The sequence below is a fragment of the Sminthopsis crassicaudata genome, chromosome 2, assembly GCF_048593235.1.
Source record: "Sminthopsis crassicaudata isolate SCR6 chromosome 2, ASM4859323v1, whole genome shotgun sequence".
NCBI lineage: Eukaryota > Metazoa > Chordata > Mammalia > Dasyuromorphia > Dasyuridae > Sminthopsis > Sminthopsis crassicaudata.
Genome location: NC_133618.1, coordinates 661,826,553 through 661,849,750, shown reverse-complemented (window position 1 = coordinate 661,849,750; position 23,198 = coordinate 661,826,553). Strand labels below are relative to the sequence as shown.

General features: G+C 43.4%; 1 protein-coding gene across 3 annotated transcripts in view; it reads left to right on the top strand.

Moving 5' to 3' along the window:
* The first annotated feature begins 20,021 nt into the window (after positions 1 to 20,021).
* LOXL1 (lysyl oxidase like 1) overlaps positions 20,022 to 23,198 on the top strand; it is a 44,651-nt gene continuing 41,474 nt past the window's right edge. The window contains exons 1-3 of one of the 3 annotated variants that reach the window (XM_074297027.1): positions 20,075 to 20,146; positions 20,215 to 20,277; positions 20,924 to 21,647. In XM_074297027.1, coding sequence (XP_074153128.1) covers positions 20,242 to 20,277; positions 20,924 to 21,647 — 760 coding nt within the window. In that variant the 5' untranslated portion in view covers positions 20,075 to 20,146; positions 20,215 to 20,241. Of the gene's footprint in view, positions 21,648 to 23,198 lie in introns of all 3 variants that reach the window. The other 2 variants (XM_074297028.1, XM_074297026.1) reach the window with 2 other exon arrangements.

Sequence of the window (23,198 nt, the reverse complement as noted above, 5' to 3'; positions counted from 1 at the left end):
ATGTGGTGTTAAATGTGGGTCCATGCCTAGTTTCTGCCATACTAATTTCCAGTTTTCCCAGCAGTTTTTGTCAAATAATGAATTCTTATCCCAAAATTTGGGATCTTTGGGTTTGTCAAAGATTAGATTGCTATTTTTATTCACTATCTTGCCCTGTGAACCTAACCTATGCCACTGATCAACTAGTCTATTTCTTAGCCAATACCAAATGGTTTTGGTGACTGTTGCTTTATAATATAGCTTTAAATCAGGTACACTTAGACCACCTTCCTCTGACTTTTTTTTCATTAGTTCCCTTGCAATTCTCGACCTTTTATTCTTCCATATGAATTTTGTTGTTATTTTTTCTAGGTCATTAAAATAGTTTCTTGGAAGTCTGATTGGTATAGCACTAAATAAATAGATTAGTTTGGGGAGTATTGTCATCTTTATTATATTCGCTCGGCCTATCCAAGAGCACTGAATGTCTTTCCAATTATTTAAGTCTGACTTTATTTTTGTGGCAAGTGTTTTGTAATTTTGCTCATATAATTCCTGACTCTCCTTTGGTAGATATATTCCCAAATATTTTATACTATCGACTGTTATTTTGAATGGAATTTCTCTTTGTATCTCTTGCTGTTGGATTGTGTTGGTAATGTATAAAAATCCTGAGGATTTATGTGGATTTATTTTGTATCCTGCGACTTTGCTAAAATTCTGAATTATTTCTAATAGCTTTTTAGCAGAGTCTTTGGGGTTCTCTAAGTATACCATCATATCATCTGCGAAAAGTGACAATTTGATTTCTTCATTTCCTACTCTAATTCCTTGGATCACTTTCTCGGCTCTTATTGCCAAGGCTAGAGTTTCTAGTACTATATTGAATAGTAATGGTGATAGTGGGCAACCTTGTCTCACTCCTGATCTTACAGGGAAAGGTTCTAGTTTATCACCATTACATATGATGTTTACTGAAGGTTTTAAATATATGCTCCTTATTATTTTAAGGAATAGTCCATTTATTCCTATACTCTCAAGCGTTTTTAGTAGGAATGGATGTTGGATTTTATCAAATGCCTTTTCTGCATCTATTGAGATGATCATATGGTTTTTATTAATTTGATTATTAATATGGTCAATTATACTAATAGTTTTCCTAATATTAAACCAGCCCTGCATTCCTGGTATAAATCCCACTTGGTCATAGTGTATTATCCTGGGGATGATTTTCTGAAGTCTATTTGCTAATATCTTATTTAAGATTTTAGCATCAATATTCATTAAGGAAATTGGTCTATAGAAATAATTCAGAATTTTAGCAAAGTTGCAGGATACAAAATAAATCCACATAAATCCTCAGCATTTTTATATATTACCAACACAATCCAACAGCAAGAGATACAAAGAGAAATTCCATTCAAAATAACAGTCGATAGTATAAAATATTTGGGAATATATCTACCAAAGGAGAGTCAGGAATTATATGAGCAAAATTACAAAACACTTGCCACAAAAATAAAGTCAGACTTAAATAATTGGAAAGACATTCAGTGCTCTTGGATAGGCCAAGCGAATATAATAAAGATGACAATACTCCCCAAACTAATCTATTTATTTAGTGCTCTACCAATCAGACTCCCAAGAAACTATTTAAATAACCTAGAAAAAATAACAACAGAATTCATATGGAACAACAAAAGGTCGAGAATTTCAAGGGAAGTAATGAAAAAAAAATTAAGTGAAGGTGGTCTAGCTGTACCTGATCTAAAACTATATTATAAAGCAACAGTCACCAAAACCATTTGGTATTGGCTAAGAAATAGACTAGTTGATCAGTGGCATAGGTTAGGTTCACAGGGCAAGATAGTGAATAAAAATAGCAATCTAATCTTTGACAAACCCAAAGATCCCAAATTTTGGGATAAGAATTCATTATTTGACAAAAACTGCTGGGAAAACTGGAAATTAGTATGGCAGAAACTAGGCATGGACCCACATTTAACACCACATACTAAGATATGATCAAAATGGGTCCAAGATTTAGGCATAAAGAATGAAATCATAAATAAATTGGAGGAACATGGGATGGTTTACCTCTCAGACTTGTGGAGGAGGAAGGAGTTTGTGTCCAAGGGAGAACTAGAGACCATTATTGATCACAAAATAGAACATTTTGATTACACCAAATTAAAAAGTTTCTGCACAAACAAAACTAATGCAAACAAGATTAGAAGGGAAGTAACAAATTGGGAAAACATTTTTACAGTTAAAGGTTCTGATAAAGGCCTCATCTCCAAAATATACAGAGAATTGACTTTAATTTATAACAAATCAAGCCATTCTCCAATTGATAAATGGTCAAAGGATATGAACAGACAATTTTCAGATGATGAAATTAAAACTATTTCCACTCATATGAAAGAGTGTTTCAAATCACTATTGATCAGAGAAATGCAAATTAAGACAACTCTGAGGTATCATTACACACCTGTCAGATTGGCTAAGATGACAGGAACAAATAAAGATGAATGTTGGAAGGGCTGTGGGAAAACTGGGACACTGATGCATTGTTGGTGGAGTTGTGAAAGAATCCAACCATTCTGGAGAGTAATCTGGAATTATGCCCAAAAAGTTATCAAAATGTACATACCCTTTGACCCAGCCATACTACTACTGGGCTTATACCCCAAGGAAATACTAAAGAAGGGAAAGGGACCTGTATGTGCCAAAATGTTTGTGGCAGCCCTTTTTGTAGTGGCTAGAAGCTGGAAGATGAATGGATGTCCATCAATTGGAGAATGTTTGGGTAAATTATGGTATATGAATGTTATGGAATATTATTGTTCTGTAAGAAATGACCAACAGGAGAAATACAGAGAGGCTTGGAGAGACTTACATCACCTGATGCTGAGTGAAACGAGCAGAACCAGAAGATCATTATACACTTCAACAATGATAATGTACGAGGATGTATGCTGATGGAAGTGGATATCTTCACCATAGAGAAGAACTAATCCAATTCCAATTGATTAATGATGGACAGAACCAGCTACATCCAGAAAAGGAACACTGGGAAATGAATGTAAACTGTTATTTTTACCTTCTGAATCCAATTCTTCCTGTGCAACAAAAAATTCGGTTCTACACACATATATTGTATCTAGAGTATACTGTAATATATTTAACATGTACAAGACTGCCTGCCATCTGGGGGTGGGGGTTGGGGGAGAAAGGGAAAAAATATGAATAGAAGTAAGTGCAAGGGATAATGTTGTAAAAAATTACCCATGCATATGTACGGTCAAAAAAATGTTATAATTATAAAATAAAATAAAAATTAAATTATTAAAAAAAAAAGACTCCTCCAGTCCCATGATCCTATTTTTAATTTTATTTAAAGTTACAATTAAGGTAGGATAAGGACATTGTCCCAGGGCACCAAATTTTAGGAGATTTAAAACAAAATTACTATATGACTCCTCTTACAAGTTGAAACAATAAATAGTAATATTTCAGAAGAATAATTTATTAAAACATGGAATTACCAGATGCTGTCATTATTAATAGGCTCCAGCTCTTAGCCACTATAATTCTTCATCCTCTCTCAATTAAATTTGTCTTACTTCTAATATTATTTTAACATAAAAATAATAAGATTGATTTAAAACAATCTTTTTCTTGTTGTGGCAATATTGTGCATTCTTTCATTTGATTCCCCACAATAATCTTGTGAAAATGGCAAATGCCTTCCCCCTTTGGCATCTTAAAATCTTCCTGGACAAACTTTGTACCATAGCTTCCCCATTTCTTAGGTTGTATGTAGTATCTTCCTTCTCAAGAAGGCCCTTAGTATCCTCCATAGTTTGGACTTAGTTTTCCTCTCAGAGAAGTGGGGATACTGTGATATATATATATTGGCTGAAGAACCTCCTAGGTATCAGAAGCATGTTAGGTAGGAGACCCAGGTAAGAGTATAAGGAACCCAACTAGGAAGACCCCAGTCCCCGTCTCTCTTCACAACCATGGTGACCTCTCCCCTGCCCTCTTGTCTTCATGGACCATGAACCAAGAGGGCTGTGGAGCAGTCATTGTCAGGACATCTTGGACTGTGCTATCTGTCCTGACATCCTGTCCCTCCCCTGACTCTGAAACAGAGCCAGAGTCAGCTAAGCAGCTCCTGAGCTCCAGCCCCTGAAAGAGCTGCCTTTCTTGAGCCATGTGGCACTAAGCCCACCCACAGGGTTAGAGACCTGGACAGGAAATCTCTACTACCCCTCCCCCTCCAGAAGGGCCCAAGCATTCATCTGGTGGTCCTGAAAGACCTGAGGTCAGGAGGCCTCATTCCGAACCTGCAGGAAAGAAGGTGGGGGTGGGAATCAGAAGGAGCTGAGATAAAGTTGCCAACTTTATTCAGGGAGAATTGCCAAAAGAAAGATTAAATTTGTTCTCTTGGGCCCCAGAGGGCAGAACTGGATGATCCTTTAGGAGTTTTTTTCTGAGGTCTCCTCACATCCCACACCTTTGTTTATATAGATAAATAGATACAAACACACATATATTTATATATCTATACATGCATATATATATCCATATGTAGTGAAATATAATGTATATAGATAAGTAAATCCTATAGATACATATAAGTATATATAAATAACTATATGTAAATATATACTAAATAGATGTAATGTTATATACACAGATATGTATGTTTAAATACATATATCTATACATATATACACACACACATATTTATATTATCTGAATACATGATATTACCCACATTTCCAATTAGAATATGTTCTCCAAAGTCAGTGTCTTATTTTTGTTTTAATAGCCACAGTGTCCAGCCCAATATTCTGAATTAACAAATAATAATAATGGTTAACATTTTGATTATGCTTTAAAGTGTGCAGAAGCGCTCTATATATATATATAAATTCCTTTGACCTCAAACAACTATATGAGGGAGGCACCAGTATTAACTCTGTTTTACAAATGGGTAAACTGATGGGGAGAAGTTAAGTGATTTGCCCAGGATCCTACAATTAGAAAAATTCAGAAAAATAATTTGAACTCAGATCTTCCTGATTCCAAGACCTATGATCTATATGTTATGCTATCTAACTGTTTTCTTATTACTTAATAAATTAATGTAGATTTCATGAATGAGAGAAACTTGAAGAATAATATTTCAACTTTTTGAAAAACAAAAGCAAAACCTAATTCTTTATAATCATAGCTGTCTCCAGAGTTGAATGGGCTGCCTTGGGAATTAGTGGGTTCCCTTCACTGGTGGTCTTCAAGGAAAGACCTGATGAAAGATTTCTGGAGTGTGTTGTAGCAAGGATTCTTGTAGATTCTTGTAGAGTTGGATTAGATAGCCTCCGAATCTTATTCCAACCCTGAGATTTTTCTAATGCTCCACTCAATTTTTTTAAATTTAACTAGTAATCAGGTAGTTGAGCAGCCAGGAGGGTCTCTTCAGTCTTCTGAAATCGTGGTTTGTTGTACCATTGATTAGAGTTCTAAATTTTTCCAAATTGTTTTTCCTCTATAGAGTTGTTATCATCATCTACAATTATAGATTGTACTAGATGGTCTCTGATGCCCTTTTTATCCATGAGATTCTATGATTCTGATTCTGACTGAGAATTTTTACTCCAAAATGATTTTCCCTCCTTAGCTAGTTCTGATCACCATATTGTGAATCAGATTACAGGACTCTTTCCAGTTTCTTCTGAAATTGCTAATTTCATCATTTCTTATGGCACAATAATACTCTGTTACACTTATATGTCACTCCAAATAGTGGGTGCCCCCTTACTTGCTAGTTTGAGGGTATTGTAAAAAGAGCTTCCATAAATATTTCTTATTTATTCTTTTCCTCTTTTTTTATTTCAGTTGGGTCAAAAGATAAGTATAGTTTAGTAACTTAAGGAAAATGACTCCAAATTGTTTTCCAAATGATGTAACCAATTCCCAGCTCCATCAATAATAGCACATTTATAAGCATTCCCACAGCCCATTCAACATGTATTTTCTTCTTTTGTCATCTTTGTCAATCTGATGGGTATGAGGTAGGAACTTGGAGCTTTATTTCTCAAATGATTAGTGATTTTGAGTGTTTTTATATGGTTAGTAATAGTCTGGATTTATTCCTTTCAAAACTTCCTTTTCATATTATAATTCAACTCTTCTTTTGGAGAATCACTCTAAGTCTTATAAATTTGATCAATTCCATACATAGTTTAGCTATGAGGCCTTTGTAAGAGAGCCACTGTAACAATTGTCCCCATTTACTTGTTCCCTAACTATAACTGCATTACATTTCTCTGTGCAAAACCATATCAACTTTATGTAATCACAACTATTTTATTTTTTGTGAATCTTTCTATTGTGTAGCCATGAACTCTTTACTTAGCCATAGATCTGAAAGGTAAAATTTTCCTCTTGTTCCTTCTAATTCATTTATGACTGAGCTTATATGTCTAAGTTATATATCCATTTGGAGTTTATCCTGTTATATGGTGTGAGGTGAAAATCATACCCAATTTCTGCCAAAAATTCCTGTTTCCCCAGCAGTTTTTGACACTTCTCTCTTGCCTGCACTTCCAATGCTACAGTAGCTTTGGGGTTTACTGGCCACTATATTGCTGTTGCCCACCTAACATAAGTGACTTTCTAAGACCACACAACTAGGAGTAGCAGAACCAAAATTGGAACTCAGGAATTCTGATCCAAAAATATTGCTCTTTCCACGGTATCATATTTCTCCCTGACGTAAAATAACACAAGATTTTTAAAAGCTAAGTGGCCACAGGGCATTTTCACCTTTCTGTTGTTGCTTGCATTTTTGTTTTTCTCCCCAGATTATTTTTATCTTTTTTTTTTAATCTGATTTTTCTTGTGCAACAAGATAACTCTATAAATATGTATACATATATTGTATTTAACATATATTTTAGCATATTTAATATGTATGGGACTGCCTGCCATCTAGGGGAGAGGGTGGGGGGAAGGAGGGGAAAAGTTGGAAGAGAAGGTTTTGCAAGGGTCAATGTTGAAAAATTACCCATGCATATGTTTTGTCAATAAAAAGCTATAATAATAATAAAAAAGCTAAGTGGCTAGGCCCCACCATTATTATCAATTTAGAATGGCAAGCCAGCTGTGCATATGCATATTTCTGGCCCAATGTTGAAAAAACTTGGACACATCTGTCTCAAGGCCCCTGAGAAGTCCCTCAGAAAGAGTACACTTTCCCTCTGAGCTTGTACTTTTATTCTTCAAGACTCATTCTTTCCCTCTATAGTCTTCTCCTCTCCTACAGGACCTCCACCCTCTGCTCACTCCCCAAAGTCTCGTGTGAAAATTAAAGCCAAAAGGCCCACACCCACTCACTGGCCAGGCTGTGCCCCAAACCAAGCTTCATGAGCTTGTATTACCTGAAGCTGGTGAGCTGCTTGGTCTGTGGCCCATGTGGATTAGTGGGGGACACTGTGGGGGAGAGGCTGTATCCTGAGAAAGCCTAGGGACTATTGAAAACAAAATGGCTAAGGAGAAGAAGGGATGATCTCGGGTAACAGAGGGTGTGGAGGGGGGAAGAGAAGCTGTAATTAGAAGGAAGGGGGATGGGGTAGAGAAAGTAGCCCATGTCTGAATCCAAGACTTCGTTCCTGGCACGCAACTGCCTGGTCTATTATATCAACTCTGGTATTTCCAATGAAGGGGGAGGGGGAAAGGGAAAGGAGGAGAAAGAAAAACAAACTGAGGAACAGCTGAAGGCTCAGAATTCCCCCACGGTCCTAGAAGAGAAGGGTTTACTTCCCCCTTCCAACTCAGAGGTCCCTGAGAAAAAAAGAGACCCTGATGGCTCCTTGGGGTCTGAGCCACTGCAGAGCAGAAATCCATAGAAGGAGGGTCCCCTGGGGTCTCTTCTTGAGACCTGGCCCACATTTAGGAGACCTGAAGTGACTTCTTGCTTCCCCTTCTTCTCCACTCCCCCCCCCCATTCCTACTCCTCCTGACAGTGCTGAGGCTAGATGCTGGCTGGTGCAGAGGGAGGCAGTCCGGGTTTCTTGGCAGCGAGGACCTTTGGTGGTGATCCCTAAGTGGATTCAGCATTTTCTCCCAGCCAACTGGCCCTACCCTCCTCAGATACTTCACTTTTGTGGAAGATCACTGCCCTGTTTCGAGTTTTTCTCCCTCATCTCCCTTTTTTCAGTTCAGCACAATTTTGTTTTAACTGATCCATAATAAACCCTATCTGCTAAGTTATAGATGGGTTGGAAATCCATTAGTCATCAGAGGCTTTATGTTTGGGTTTTGTATTTGTTTCACTTTTTTAAAAAAATGGATTTGTGATTCAATTGGCAAGGTGAGAATTTCCTCTGTAACTCAGGCCAGCACTTTCTCTGTGATTTTAATCTAGAGAATTACCTGAGGGCAAAGAGATTAAATTGTTGATTTATTGGATAATACTAACACCCGCCTTCTTGGCCCTGGATTAGGGGCTTGAATATATAAAAGAGGTCCTATTATATACAATAATTATGTCATAGGGTCATGGATTGAAAGCTAGGACTTTTTTCCCCCCATTAGTCATGCCCAATTTGTTTTGATTGCCTTTGTATATTTGTTAAAAGGGGTTTGTTTGTCTTTTCCAAGAGAGGGGAGTTGGAAGAGAGAGAAAATTAATGCTTGTTAATTAAAAAGGGAAAATGTAATTTTAGAAAAGAAAAAAAAAATTTGCTATATCTTCCCTTAGTCTCCTCTTCTACAAATCCTAATTGTAGGTTTTTGTGGAAATCATATTTTTGGTAAATAGTATAATTACATGTAAATATAATTTTTAACATTCATTTTTATAAGAGTTTTAGTTTTAAATTTTTTCTCCATCCCTCCTCCCAAAGAAGGTAAGCTATCTGATACAGATTCTATATACACAATCATATAAACATATTTCTACATTAGTCATGTATAAAAGAAGAATCAAAAGAGAAAAGCCACCAAAAAAAGTAAAAATCATATGCTTTGATCTGTATTCAGCCTCTATTCATTCTCTGGGGATAAAGATAATATTTTCTGTCATGAGTCTCTTGGAATTGTCTTGGATCATTGCATTGCTGAGAACTAAGTCAGTGAAAGCTGATCATGACACAATGTGGCTCTTACTTTGTACAATGTTCTCTTGGTTCTGTTCACTTGATTCAGCTTCAGTTCAGGTGAGTCTTTCCAGGCTTTTCTGAAATCTGCCTCCTCTTCATTTCTACAGCAGAATAGTATTCCATTATATTCATATACCACAACTTGTTCAGCCATTTCCCAAATGATGGCCATTCCCTTGCCACCACAAAAAGAGGTGCCATAAATATTGTTGGACTTTCTCACCAAATAGTGGGACTGCTAGATCAAAAGATATCCATGGTTTGATTGCCCTCTGAGCATAGTTCCATTCACAACTTCACTAAAAATGAAACTGGGGCTTTAAGATCATCCAGTGAAGTCCATCCCTTTTGTTTTAAAGAGAAGGGACCAAGGCCCAGAAAAGAAGGTGAGTCCTAGATGGCAGACTGAAACCTATATTCTGTCTCCAGACCATAGCCCAGGATGCACACAGCACCAATGTGTCAAATCCAGTCTTTTTGACCCCCATGATCAGCTTCAGATGGGCCACTCACACATCCCCCATATTGCACAAATTACATCCATGTTAAAGCACAGCATTCAAGCCTTGAGAATGTTACAACTCACTGAGAAAGTTATCTTTCCTTTTCATCCCCCACGATCACCCTCCCACTGGCTGTTCTTGGTTTCCCCACAACTTCCAAATCTATCATCCAGGTGATAGAACAGAGAGGGGAGGGGGCTCCTGCAGAAAAAGCAACCTTGATTCAGCTCTCCCTACTCTAGTCTCTTAATTGGCCACTTAGGGCTACCTACAACCGACCATTCTTACAACAAGATGATCCATATTCCTAATTATCCTCAGCCAAGACATTCCCACTGGCCAGATGGGAATTTTTGGTGAATTTCTGCTCTTCCGAATCTCTTGTTCTTTTTTGTTGAATAGAACTTTAGTGTTCATTTGCTTTGGTTTGTCTTTCTTTTTGAGAGAATATCACATATAGACATGACTAGATCACATGGCTCATCTGATCTAGGAGTTCAGTGAAGGCTAGAGAGGAAAAGTGGTGAAATGAAGAAAAGCTGTGCATTCGGAGACTTGAATTCTGGATCTGAGACTCACCTAATTCTCTGGGTCGAAGTTTCTTCATCTTTAAAATAAGAGAGATGGATTTCACTAGATGACCTTAAGGTTTATTCAAGTTCTCAATTCATGACTCTATGACATAATTATTGAATGTAATTGGACCCATTTTATGAATTCAAGGCCCTGATTCAGGACCAGGTGAAGTGGTTGTTAGTATTATCCAATAAATCAACATGCATTTACTAAGTGTCTGCTATGTATCTGGCTCTCTTTTTGTTAATAATAGCCAGGAGTGTGCTGGATAGTGTGGAACTACCCTATCCCAGACACACTTTTTATTTCAATCTTCATCATTAATATTTTCTCCATCATTCTCTTAAATCAATGCTTAACAAAACAATAAATTGAACCTTGATTTGTAGTGCTTGATGATTCCCAAGATGTAAATAGACACACCAGCATACCCCTGATGATAACTGACATTATTTAGTGCTTTAAAGGTTTACAAAGTGCTCCATTTAGTTCATTTAATTTCCACAACAACTCCTGTGGTAGTTACTGTCACCCCTAGTTTGCAGATGAGGGAACTGAGGTTCCGTGAGTCTAAGTGACTTGTCCACTGCCAAAGGACTAGTACAGGTCAGAGAAAAGATTTGAATGCAAGTTCCAGACTCTTTTCACTATACCTCATGGCTAATTCCAGAAAACAGAAGTATCTGGTATAGAGTAGAGAGGGTTAAACATTTGAATTATCTCTGGAAAAATATTGCTGAGCTGAGCCCATGAGGGGACGATCCAAGCACCAAGGAAGGTGGTTGGGCAGGAAAGGAATAAAGACTAAGGTTTCCATCCCTGGGAGGCAGCCATGCTTCAGACCTGAAGTGTCTGTCTCTTATCCTGCTCTAGCCCCAAGCCCAGATAGGATCAGATCCCTGCTCGGGTCACATGTTCTGCATTCCAACCATTTCCCCCAGCACCTGCCCTGTGACCATTTCTGTCTCTGATTATGCAGCTTCCAACCAAAGCAACCTCACAGGAAAACAAACTGGCCCTGGTGGTGACTCAGGGCAGCAGGAGACATTGGCCTCTGGCCTGCAGTCCATCATCTCTGGGGTCAGGCAAAGATTGCGCCTCACCCAAATGTGGGAAGAGACAAAACAGGCTGATCTCTCAGCCAGCCAGAAAGAATGGGATGTGGAGGGGGGGTGGGGGGGAGAAAGGAGGTAGATTCAAATTAAAAGAAGAAAAAAGAAGAGGAAGAGGGAGAAGGAAAAAAATTATAGGAGAAGAGGGAAAAGGAGAGGAGGGAGAGGAAGCAAGATCAAGGAAGAGGAAAAAAGAGAGGAGACAAAGGAAAGGAAGAAAAGAGAAGGAAGGGAAGGGAAGGGAAAGGAAAAGTCACACTGATTGTGTGACCCTGGGCAAGTCACCTACACCCGTTTGCCTCAGTTTCTTCATCTGTCAAATGAGTTGGAGAAGGAATGGCACACCACTCAAGTCTCTGCCAAAAAAACTCCAAATGGGGTCATGAAGTCTTCATGACTTACAATGATAAATACACACACACACACACACACACACACACACACACACACACACTGGCAAGGACCTAGGATGGAATAACAGCCTGAGGAAGGAATCTTCATCAAAAAGGGCATCTTGTAGCAGAAGCCCCTGACTTGCTGACTTTAGAGTCCAGGGGACAAGGTGTAAATCTTAGATACCCGTGTAATCTAATATCAAGTATTAAATACTTGAATGGCCTTGGACAAGTCACTCATCTCTGTTTCCTTAGTTGTGCAATAAGGGAGAGACAGATCCCTCTGTTCTAGGCTGGAAGAAACAGCCAAAGATGCCAATAGTTTCTGCCCTCCCACAGCTTCCATTATCTTGGGGGGAAGAGGGGGATAGGTAGAAAACGAACCTACAGAGAAGTACATATCTGGGTATGATGCGGGCAAAGGAGAGTCCCAAAGGGAGCGAGGGAATTTAGAAGGAGATAATAATTTATGGGGAGATCAGGGCTTCGATAGGGCAGCAACAAACCTGAGTTTTAAGAGAAGGGAAAGATCCTGCAAATCAGATGAGAAGGGGAATTCCCATTCAGGGACACAATTGATGTGAATGCAGAAAGGCAAGGAATGACAAATCACATTTGTGGACCAATTCATTGTCCAAATTGGTTGGAACTTAAAGCACACAAATGAGAATCATTTGAAATAAAGCTGGGAAGGTAAGGTGGAGTCAAATGGAGCCAGCCTTAAAAGTCAGATAAAAAATGCAAAAAAAAAAAAAAAAAAAAAAAAAAAAAAAAAAGGTTCCACTTTACCCTTAAGGTAGTAGGAAGTGTCAATGAGCTAAAGAAGCCAAGGTTTCTAAGTGCCAGAGTGTCCAAATCAAGTTGACTGAAGCAGAAAGTCTAAAAGCTTGAGCATTACACCTGAGGTCCATTTTCTTTTCAGTGGACAGGGAATAGGGCCCCATGGTGCATAAGCAGAAGGCCATTTAGACAAAAGAAGGAATATGGGGAATTATTGTGATACTATTGGTCCCTGGTCACACTGTATCTGACAAAGTGAAGCAAACGATGGGTCTGATTTCACCATGGGGGAGTTCTACCAAGCAAAAGGATCAAGAACAAAGAGAAGGAATGGGTAAAAGAAGGGAAAACCAGAGCCTGGATCTGTCGCTAACTAAGAGAACACTTAGGAGCAAGTCACTTGATACCTCTCTGAGTTTCATGGAAAATAAGGGACTTATACCTCAAAGAACTTCTTCCTTCCCATTCTATGACCTATAGCTGCATGCCAACTGTCCAGTTTTACCCTTGGGTTCAAAAAAAGCATTTTCCCAGTACAGAATTTCTTTGTATATGGGGAAGGGGAGAGGTGTTGCAAGCCAGCAGTTACAATTAAAATAAAATAAAATAAAGACCTGGAATAGTTAAAGGGTTATAAAACAGGTAGAGGGTCAGATTTTGGTTTTCTTTGAGTAGTTGAAAGTCTATCATGTTAGGGTTTAGAGTCCTTGAGAAAAGAGAAGTAGGAGCAAGAGTAGAGGCTATACATTCTCCAACCGATAAATGGTCAAAGGATATGAACAGACAATTTTCAGATGATGAAATTGAAACTATTTCTAGCCATATGAAAAGATGTTCCAAGTCATTATTAATCAGAGAAATGCAAATTAAGACAACTCTGAGATACCACTACACACCTGTCAGATTGGCTAAGATGACAGGAACAAATAATGATAAATGTTGGAGGGGATGTGGGAAAACTGAGACACTGATACATTGTCGGTGGAGTTGTGAAAGAATCCAACCATTCTGGAGAGTAATTTGGAACTATGCTCAAAAAGTTATCAATCTGTGCATACCCTTTGATCCAGAAGTGCTACTACTGGGCTTATATCCCAAAGAGATATTAAAGAAGGGAAAGGGACCTGTATGTGCAAGAATGTTTGTGGAAGCTCTCTTTGTAGTGGCCAGAAACTGGAAAGTGAATGGATGCCCATCAATTGGAAAATGGCTGAATAAATTGTGGTATATGAATGTTATGGAATATTATTGTAAGAAATGACCAGCGGGATGAATAGAGAGGTCTGGTGAGACTTACATGAACTGATGCTGAGTGAAATGAGCAGAACCAGGAAATCGTTATACATGGCAACAACAATACTGTATGAGGAAGTATTCTGATGGAAGTGGCTCTCTTTGGCAATGAGAAGATCCAATTCAGTTCCAATTGATCAATGATGAATAGAACCAGGTACACCCAGAGAAAGAACACTGGGGAATGAGTGTGGGCTACTTGCATTTTTGTTTTTCTCCCCAGGTTATTTTTATCTTTTTTCTAAATCTAATTTTTCTTGTGCAACAAGAGAACTGTATGGATGTGTACACATATATTGTATTTAAGATATACTTTAACATGTTTAACATATATGAGCCTGCCTGCCATCTAGGGGAGGGGTAGAGGGAGGAAAGGGAAAACTCAGGACAGAAGTGATTACAAGGGACAATGTTGAAAAATTACCCATGCATATGTTCTATCAATAAAAAGCTATAAAAAGATATTCCAGTAAATAAATATAATTTCTTAGATATGAACAGAAAGAGCCACAATATGTGTCTTTTGGAATGTGTTCAAATCATGACAAATTTAAATCTAGGATAATTAGGGAAGACTTTATTTTTTATTATGCCTGAACTAATTTTAAATTTTAAAAAAAGTAGATGCTATGAAGAGGCAATTTAATCTTAGAAAAAAGGGTAGGAAGCTTACTAAAGCTGTCCAGAAGTAAGATGGACTAATTTGGGAGATAGAGGAATTATCCTTCATTGACAATCTTTCCAGAAAAAAATCTGGGTTATTACTTCTCCATTAAAGAACTATCATTTATTAAGCATTTAATTGGTACTAGGAACAGGACTGTGGAGGGGACTCTGTTTAGAGATGAATTGGACTAGATGACCTCTTTGGGGAAATGTGTAGAGAAGGAGGAGGAGGAGGAGAAGTGGAGGAGGAGCAGAACAAAAACAACAAGAAAAAAGAATGAAGAGGAGGAGGAAGAGAAGAAGGAGAACAAGAAAAAGAAAAACAACAAGAAGAAAAATGGAAAAGGAGAACAACAATAAGAACAGGAAGAGAAGGAAAAGGAGGAGAACAACAAGGAGAAAAAGGAAAAGAAGGAGAACAACAATAAGAACAAAAACAACAAAAAACAACAAGCAGCCCAGATCTGGAGAAGGAATTTGCCCAGAATTACACCATGTAATAAAAGGCTTCTGGCCACTTCTCTCTTAGAGGAAGGTCAGCTCTCAGGTCTCAGAAAAGATGACAAGAATGAGGAATGAGACTTGAAAAGCCCTGAGACATCTTTCTAAGATCAAAGAGAGTTAACACTGAGTCTTTAGAGAGCATCTTGTCCAATCCCTTCATGTACACATGGGGAAACTGAGGCTCAGAGGATTTGTCAAATGTCACCACATCAATAACAGGCCAGACCTCAGATCTCCCAGACCAGCATACCAGCTCCCTAATTAGATCCAGAGGAGAGTTTATATAATCAGGTTAACAGCTAATATCTTTGTGGAGCTTTAAGATTTCAAAGCACTTAACATGTAGTATCACATTTGATCCTCAGAATAACCCTCAAGTAAGTGCTATGGTTATCCTCATTTTACAGATGAGGAAACTGGGGCAGGCAAAAGTTAAGTGATCTTCCCAAGGTCCCACCAATAGTTTTAAGTTGGATTTGAACTCAGATTTTTCTGACTCCAGGTCCAGCACTCTATCCAATGCACAACTTAGTCTTTTGTAGGAGCAAATGCAAGAAACTGAGCTTTGATGATTCACTTTCAGACTGCTTTTTAAAAATTTAAAGACCCTTCAGGAAAAAAAAAAGTATTTCATACTAAATACCATACTGACTCAAGCCAAATGTAAGGAGCTGCCTAGTTAATGCCCTTCTTTGGGCAGGCATTTCCTCAGATATGTGTATAATCTATCTGCCTCTAAAGAACCAAAAGAGACTTTCCCTTCCTAGGGGTTTAAGGTCTTGCCTTGGGGGTATTGTGTTCAGCAAAGCCAGATCTCAAAGGAGAAAATGAAAGCTGAATTGTTACAATCCCAACTCCAAAAAATCTCAGCAATTTTCAATCAATCTTCAACTCCTCTGTGTTCTAGCCTATACCAATCCTCTCTTCCCATTCCCTACATTTCTGCTGGTGAAAGAGAGAGAGAGATAGAAAGAGACACATAAAGAGGGGCAGTCATACAGACAGAAAAAGAGACAGAAAGAAGGAAAGAGAGAGACAGAGAGAGAGAGACAGAGAGAGAGAGAGAGGAAAGAGACAGAGAAAAGAGAGAGAGAGAGAGAGAGAGAGAGAGAGAGAGAGAGAGAGAGAGAGAGAGAGAGAGAGAGAGAGAGAGAGAGAGAGAGAGAGAGAGAGAGAGAGAGAGAGAGAGAGAGAGAGAGAGAGAGAGAGAGAGAATTCTTTGGCATAAAAGAATTTTCCCAATGGCCAGTGTAATGAGAATAGTTTGACATCTCTTTCCATCTTCTCTCTCCCAATTAGAAACACAAGAACAAATAAAATACCCATGCAGACATTTCACGCTCTGTCCAAATTGAGAAAGCAACCCAAAGAGAGCAGTGGGCTGGAACCATGGGATTGTAAAAATAACTCTTGGACCTTGGACTCTCCCAAGGCCTGCACGCTCTGACTGATTGCCTCAGGGAAATGTCTCAGTGACTATGGCAGCAGCTAACAAGTGGTCAGAGTGGTCTGGGTGCTGGACACGAAGCCCAGTAGCTAGCATCGAGAGATCTCCCTAAATGTTGAATGTACTCCCCTAGCCTTAGCTCCAAAGTCAGAAAAAGAAAAGGAGAATGAGGATCTCCCTGGTAGACTCTGGGCAGGAAAACCAAGCACTCCCCTGGAGTGAGCTTGAGCTTTAGGGCTGGCCAGCAGAGGTGATCTCACTTCTCTCCATTGAGGAGAGTCAGACATGGTTCTGGGCATCCTGGGGACAGGCTGAACTCTGGCCTCCTCTCAGAGGCACAGGGAGGAGTCACAGGGGTCTACCACTCCCTGGAGACTTGGCTTACCGGCCCAGCATCACTTGTTCCTTCCACTGGGCTGGAGATCAAATGCATCCTGGTGGCAGAGCCATATAGTTTGGGGGTACAAGTCAGCTAGGTTAAGAGCCCCAAGGAAGCATCCTTCCTCCAGTTTTCAGGGTTGAATTTGCCTTCAAGGTTTCCAGGACACTTGTTAGAGCCATAATGTACTTTTATACCTCCAAGTTTTTGTCTAAAGGGCATCCCATACTTGGTGGAATCCAGGTTTAGATCTCAGATCAACAAGAAAAATGACAGAGACAACTTCAGAAGTTACCTGGATCTTGTCAGGAGTCCCAACTCCTTACAGAAATTCATGACAAAAGGGGTTACGTTCTCCCTCTGATAAGGCAACCTCTTTGTAATTTCATAGGGTCATAGACTTCCTTCTAAGTCCACCCCCCCCCTCATTTTATAGATGAAGATCTGATGCCCAAAGAGTAACTTATCTAAAGTCACATATGGGGTAGGATCTACAGAATCGGGATCTGAAATCAGGATTCCGACTCCTGAGCAATGTTCTTTACAACCTTGCTTTCCACTATTTAGTCTTAGCTGCCTGAGACTCTGTCTCTACTGAATACAATAAGTATCAAGTAATAAGTATTTGAAACAATAAGTATCAAAGGTAGGACGTAAATCCAGATTTCCTGACTTCACTTCAATCATTCTACCCAGTAAGTCATTCTTTCTTTCTTTTAGAGTCTAAATTCTTCATTATTGAGGACTCCTTTTTCAGCTCCTGAGAAATCCAGGTTTCTAATTTCCCTCTCGCCTTCCATTTCCCTATGGTTGTTGTTTAATCCTATCTAGTCTTTTGTGATCTCACTTTGGGTTTTTCTTAGCAGAAAAACCCATTGAAGTGACTTGCCATTTCCTTCTTCAGTTTATTTTTCCAGAAGAGAAAACTGAAACAGCATAAAGTGACTTGTCACATAGCTAGCAAGTATCTGAGGCTGGATTTGAACTCAGGTTTTGTAACGTGCTGTTGTCTCCAGAAACTGCCGATCGCTCTCTGGGAGATCTGCTGTGTCAACTCAAATCTCTTGGACAGATTCTTCTTCCTGTAGATAACCGTTGTCTCCAGACAGTTGCTGTTAACTCTGGTCCAGAGTAGTGACTTCCCTCTTTTATCTTCCCAGAGAATGGGCGTGGGATAATGCAAGGCCTTCTGGGAAAAATTCAACAATGAACTTGCTCCTCCTAAGCATGCAAGCTCTTCCCCAGGAATTCACAAGTAAAAACTCCCAGTAAAGGCCGGAACTAGAGAATTGTCAAGTACTGACTTAGCGCTTAGTAAGAACCTAACATCTCATTATCTCATTAGCACTTAGTAAGAACCTAACAAGGTTTTCTGACTCCAGGCCCTGTGCTCTATTCACTGTGCCACCTAGATGTACTCCCCCTTCTTCCTCAGTTTCTTAATCTTTCCACTAATTAGAATTATCTAGAGAATAGAGGGGAATTCATAGAATTCCAGATCTTCTGGGCTGTAAAGAACCTTAGAAACTCTAATTCAACAGTGTCAGGTCTCTGGGTATCCAAGACAAAGCTGATCACAGCAAAGAGGAAACAGTGAGAAAAAACACTGAATAAGGACAGGAGATGTGGACTCCTAGTTCTGCTATGTATTTAATGAGTAAGTTTGGGCTTTGAAAATTGTGTCTCAATTTTCTTTTCTGTAAAAGGAAAGACTTGGTTTAGATGATCTATCAAAGAAGGAAGAAAGGAAGTTAGGAAGTTAGGAAGTTAGGAAGTTAGGAAGGAAGGAAGGAAGGAAGGAAGGAAGGAAGGAAGGAAGGAAGGAAGGAAGGAAGGAAGGAAGGAAGGAAGGAAGGAAGGAAGGAAGGAAGGAAGTTAGGAAGGAAGGAAGGAAGTTAGGAAGGAAGGAAGGAAGTTAGGAAGGAAGGAAGGAAGGAAGGAAGGAAGGAAGGAAGGAAGGAAGTTAGGAAGGAAGGAAGGAAGGAAGGAAGGAAGGAAGGAAGGAAGGAAGGAAGGAAGGAAGGAAGGAAGGAAGGAAGGAAGGAAGGAAGGAAGGAAGGAAGGAAGGAAGGAAAAGAAACAAAAAGGGAAGGGAAGGGAAGGGAAAATGTCGGGATTGCAACCTGGAGCATCAGGGAATAGAATGTTTGGTTTGAACCCCAGAAAAGGTGGGTGCAGGTTCTTGACAGTTGCCAGCTGTGTGACCACTTAACTTTTCGGGGTTTGGATGTTCTTTCTGCAAAGTGAAGGGTCTGGGGAGATAGCCCTCCTGCTTGGAGTGGCTCCTCATTTGCCTCTGAAGTCACTGGTGGGGCCAGAAGGATGGGGAATCGGTCCGGGATTCTCGGACCTAGCTTACATGACGGAGAACTCTCCGGAATCCCATGGCAGAAGGTTCTAGAAGGAAGGACTGTGAGGAAGGCCGGGATCACCATCCGGTCCGGGCCCCTCACTTTACAAGGGCACTTCGGGGCAGGGGGGGGGGGGCGGCTTTCCCCGCAGGGCCGGGTTCCCAGCCCACGTCCTCTTCCTTGAAGCCTGGAGATCTTTCCAGCAGCTCCCACTGCCCGGACCCCGGCTCCTGAGCACCACGCTGCCCTGGAGTTACCTCGGGGGACCGGCTCTCTCCCTAAGCGCAGGGCGCGGGCCCCAGGGAGAGTGTAATAAAAGCTGTTTCACTGTCGGTCCCCCAGCCCCACCACTCCCCGTCCCCCCGGGGCCGCCTCCGAGCGGAGCCTGGGCTGCCCGGCCCGGGGCCTGTCCGAGCCTCGGCTCCCAGGGGGCCCGAGCTCCTCCCGCCGCGGGCCCGGTCCCCGGGCTTTGTGGGGCAGCTGCCCCGCAGGAGCAGCCAGACGGGGACCGAGCCCCGCTCCTCTCCTCGCGCCCCAGCCCCCTCCCTGGCCCGGGTCTTCCCTGGGGCTGTCTCCTTCTCTCCTCATCATCCCCGCTTGGCTGGCCACGCTGAGAGCCCGGGCCAGGCGCCCCGGGGCTGGCCGCATAGCTGAAACCGGACGGGCACTAAGGCCCAGCGCCGGAGTCCCGGGACGGACCAGGCGGCTCTGAAACTTCCAAACTTTTCACCGCCTGTTGCTTATTCATTCGGAGTGGGAAAGAGCCAGCCCGGCTGGCCCCAGACCGAGGGGAGAGGGGACTGAGGGAGGGGCGGGAGGAGGGAGGAGGGAGGAAGGAGCCGGCCAGTCCCCCCCTCCCCCCCCCCGCTCTGGAGCCATGTAAAGCCCCTCCCGGCGGTGGTCCCGTCCTTGGGGCCGGACCTGCAGGGAGCGAGTCCAAGCCCAGCCCGGCTCCGCGGCGTGCCCGGCCCCGCCTCGGCCACACGGAGCCCCGGGCCCGGCCAGCCGCTGCGCTCTCGGCGCCCCGCCTCGCCCTCGCCATGCCGCGGCCCGGAGGAGCCCCCCGCTCTGGACTGGCCCGGGATGGCCGGCGCTAGAGGCCGGGGGAGGAGAGGAGCTGCCCACCACGCCTCGGGGAAGGGAGGGACGCGCCAGGCGGGGGGTGGGGGACTCGGGAGAGGCTCGGCGCTCTGCGGCCCGCGCCGCTAGTGCAGACCCCGGAGGGCGAGAGAGGCGGGCGGAGACCATGGGCCGCGCGCGCTGGGAGCTCTGGGCGCTGCTGGGCTGCGGGCTCGCGCTCCTGACCCGCGGCCAGCAGCAGCCCGCGCAGCCGAGCCCCGACGCCGGCCCCTGGAGGCAGATGATCCAGTGGGAGAACAACGGGCGCGTGTACAGCCTCCTGAACTCGGGCTCCGAGTACCTGCCCCCGGGCGGCGTGCTGGGCGACGGCAGCGCCCAGGTGCTTCTGGCCGGGGCCCCGCAGACGCCCCGGCGGAGGAGCCAGGGGCGCCCCACGCGCAGGCAGGCGCCCCCGCTGCCGGGGAGGGCCGGCTCGGACACCGTCCGAGGGCAGGCCCGGCACCCGTTCGGCTTCGGCCAGGTGCCAGAAAACTGGCGGGAAGTGGCCGTCGGGGACGGCGCGGGCATGGCCAGGGCCCGCACCTCGGTCTCCCGGCAACGACAGGCGAGCTCCGCCTCCTCCGTGGTCTCCTCGGGCTCGGCCTCGGCCGCAGCCTCCGCCTTCGCCCAGACCACCTACCGGCAGCCATCTTACCCCGCGCAGTTCCCCTACCCCCAGCCCCCCTTCGTCAGTCAGTACGAGACGTACGAGCAGGCGCCCCGGGCCTACGATGAGAGCTACGTGTATTACCGGAGTAACGGAGGCGTGCCCGGGGCCGGGGCGGCGGCCGTAGCTTCGGCCGGGGTCATCTACCCCTTCCAGCCCCGGCTGAGGTACGAGGAGTACGGGGAGGAGCAGGCCCCGTACCAGCCGCAGGGCTTCTATCCGGCTCAGGAAGTGCCCCTCGTGCCCGTGCCCCAGCCCCAGCCCCAGCCCTCCGACGGGCTGGACCGCAGGTACTCCCACAGCCTGTATCATGAGGGCACCACGAACTTTGATCAGCCTTATCAGGACACCTACAACTCGGTGCCCGGCCAGGCCGTGCCCGGCCAGGGGGCAGCTGCTCCCGAGAGCCCGCAGCTGAACGGGGGCTCCTCGCCCGGCTTGGGACCGGGCTACGTGACCGATCCCCGTCTGGGCTGGCAATCGCCCTACGCCAACGTGCCCCCCGAAGCTTACGTCCCGCCCCGAGTGGTGGAGCCTCAGCCGCCATTCCGGGTCCTGGAACCCTATGGGAGTGCCCCGAGAGCAGAACCCTACCTGCCCGTCAGGAGCTCCGAAGCCCCCCCGTTGGGCGGGGACAGGCAGGGCAGCCAGCAAGGCCGGGTCAGCGTGGGCAGTGTGTACAGGCCCAACCAGAACGGAAGAGGTGAGTACTGGCCACCTCTGATGGTCTAAAGGAGCGGACGGGAGATGTTTAATGATGTGAGATCACCGAGAACACCCGTCCCGAGCATGGAAAGCCGTCCAATGTGGCGAGCAGAAATACGTGGGCAAGTCAGTAGCCCTTAGTTTCCTCATCTGTAAAATGGAGATATCACTCCCTAGGTACCAAATGAGACCGTCCATTTAAAGGGCTGTCTAAGTGAAAACTATGGTTTCCAATCCTGACTTACTGAGCCCCAGGGCCCCCCCACGCCCCCCCCCACGCCCAGAACCGTTCCTGCCCTCTAAAACCTTATGTCCCACTGGAAAGCAGGACACAGATGCCAGCTGTTGTTATAGAAATTATGTTATAGAAACTACAAAGGAAGTGGAGAGAACGTGGCTTCTGGAAGCAGAGGTCCCGGGTACAGATCTGAAGCTTTCTGTTTGTGGGACCTGGGACTTATCATTTATGCTCTTATCCTTGATCTACAAAACGAGGGGGTTATGACCTCTGAGGTCCCTTTACTTCTAATGCAATGAAACTATTCTAAGGACTCACCTCAACCCCAGCCCCCAGCCCCAATAAAGTAGAGATAAGGAAAGATGCAAGGCTACCTCCCCCTCCCCTCCCCCCACTGGGGGAAGCTTTTCAAAAATCGTGATCTTGTCTTTCAGGAAACGTGACTATTACATTAATTTAGCAAGCGCTTATTAAGCTGCTTTTCTGAACCTTAGTTTCCCCATTTGTAAGAAGAGTGATACAAACACAAAGCAAGATGGAGCTTCCTCTCCAGGAGCTGGCATATGTGGGGGAGTGGGGAGGGTTTAACACCTACGCAGTTAAGAACAGACAAAAGATAAAATGATTTGGGGAGTGGCAAGCACTAACAAAAGGGAGGTCCGAGAGGGGCTCGTGTAGGACGAGGTTCCCGAGTAGAGCTTGGAAGTGACCGGGGGACTCCGAGAAGAGAGGAAGGTTTTGCTTTTACCCTAGAGAGACTGGAGAAAGACGAGCAACTATTTAATTATATAAACCCCCGAAGATTTAAAATCTATTGGTGCATTGCCCAACTCCCTCTTCACTCCTTTTGAGCACTTTGGCCATTGCTCTTCGGGGTATGGGAGCTGCCCATCCTTATTCAGCCAGAACCCTCTGGCAGCCCCATGTCTTTCAAGGTAATTGGTCAGTGCCTTTAACCAATGTAAACAAACCTCTTCTCTATCCACTTATCCAATCCGATTGAATGCGGTTGCCATGGAAACACCTAGGCTGATGAGTCTCCTAGGTAACAGCAGACCTGATAAGCCTCAAGGTCTCGCTTGGAAGGCAGATCCCCGAGGGATTTATCCCATAAACCCCTGTTTCTATGTTATTCTAACTAACCAAGCCATTCGCCCTAATTCCTGCTACAAGCTAATCAAGCTCTGTTCCTTATTCCCCCTTCTATGGAGCTCAAGCCACTCCATGACTCACTGTGTAGGCAGGAGGTGCTATTGTCATCAGTGTTGCTCCCCTGCTCTCTGCTGCCAGTCGTACCTCGCTTTACTTAGC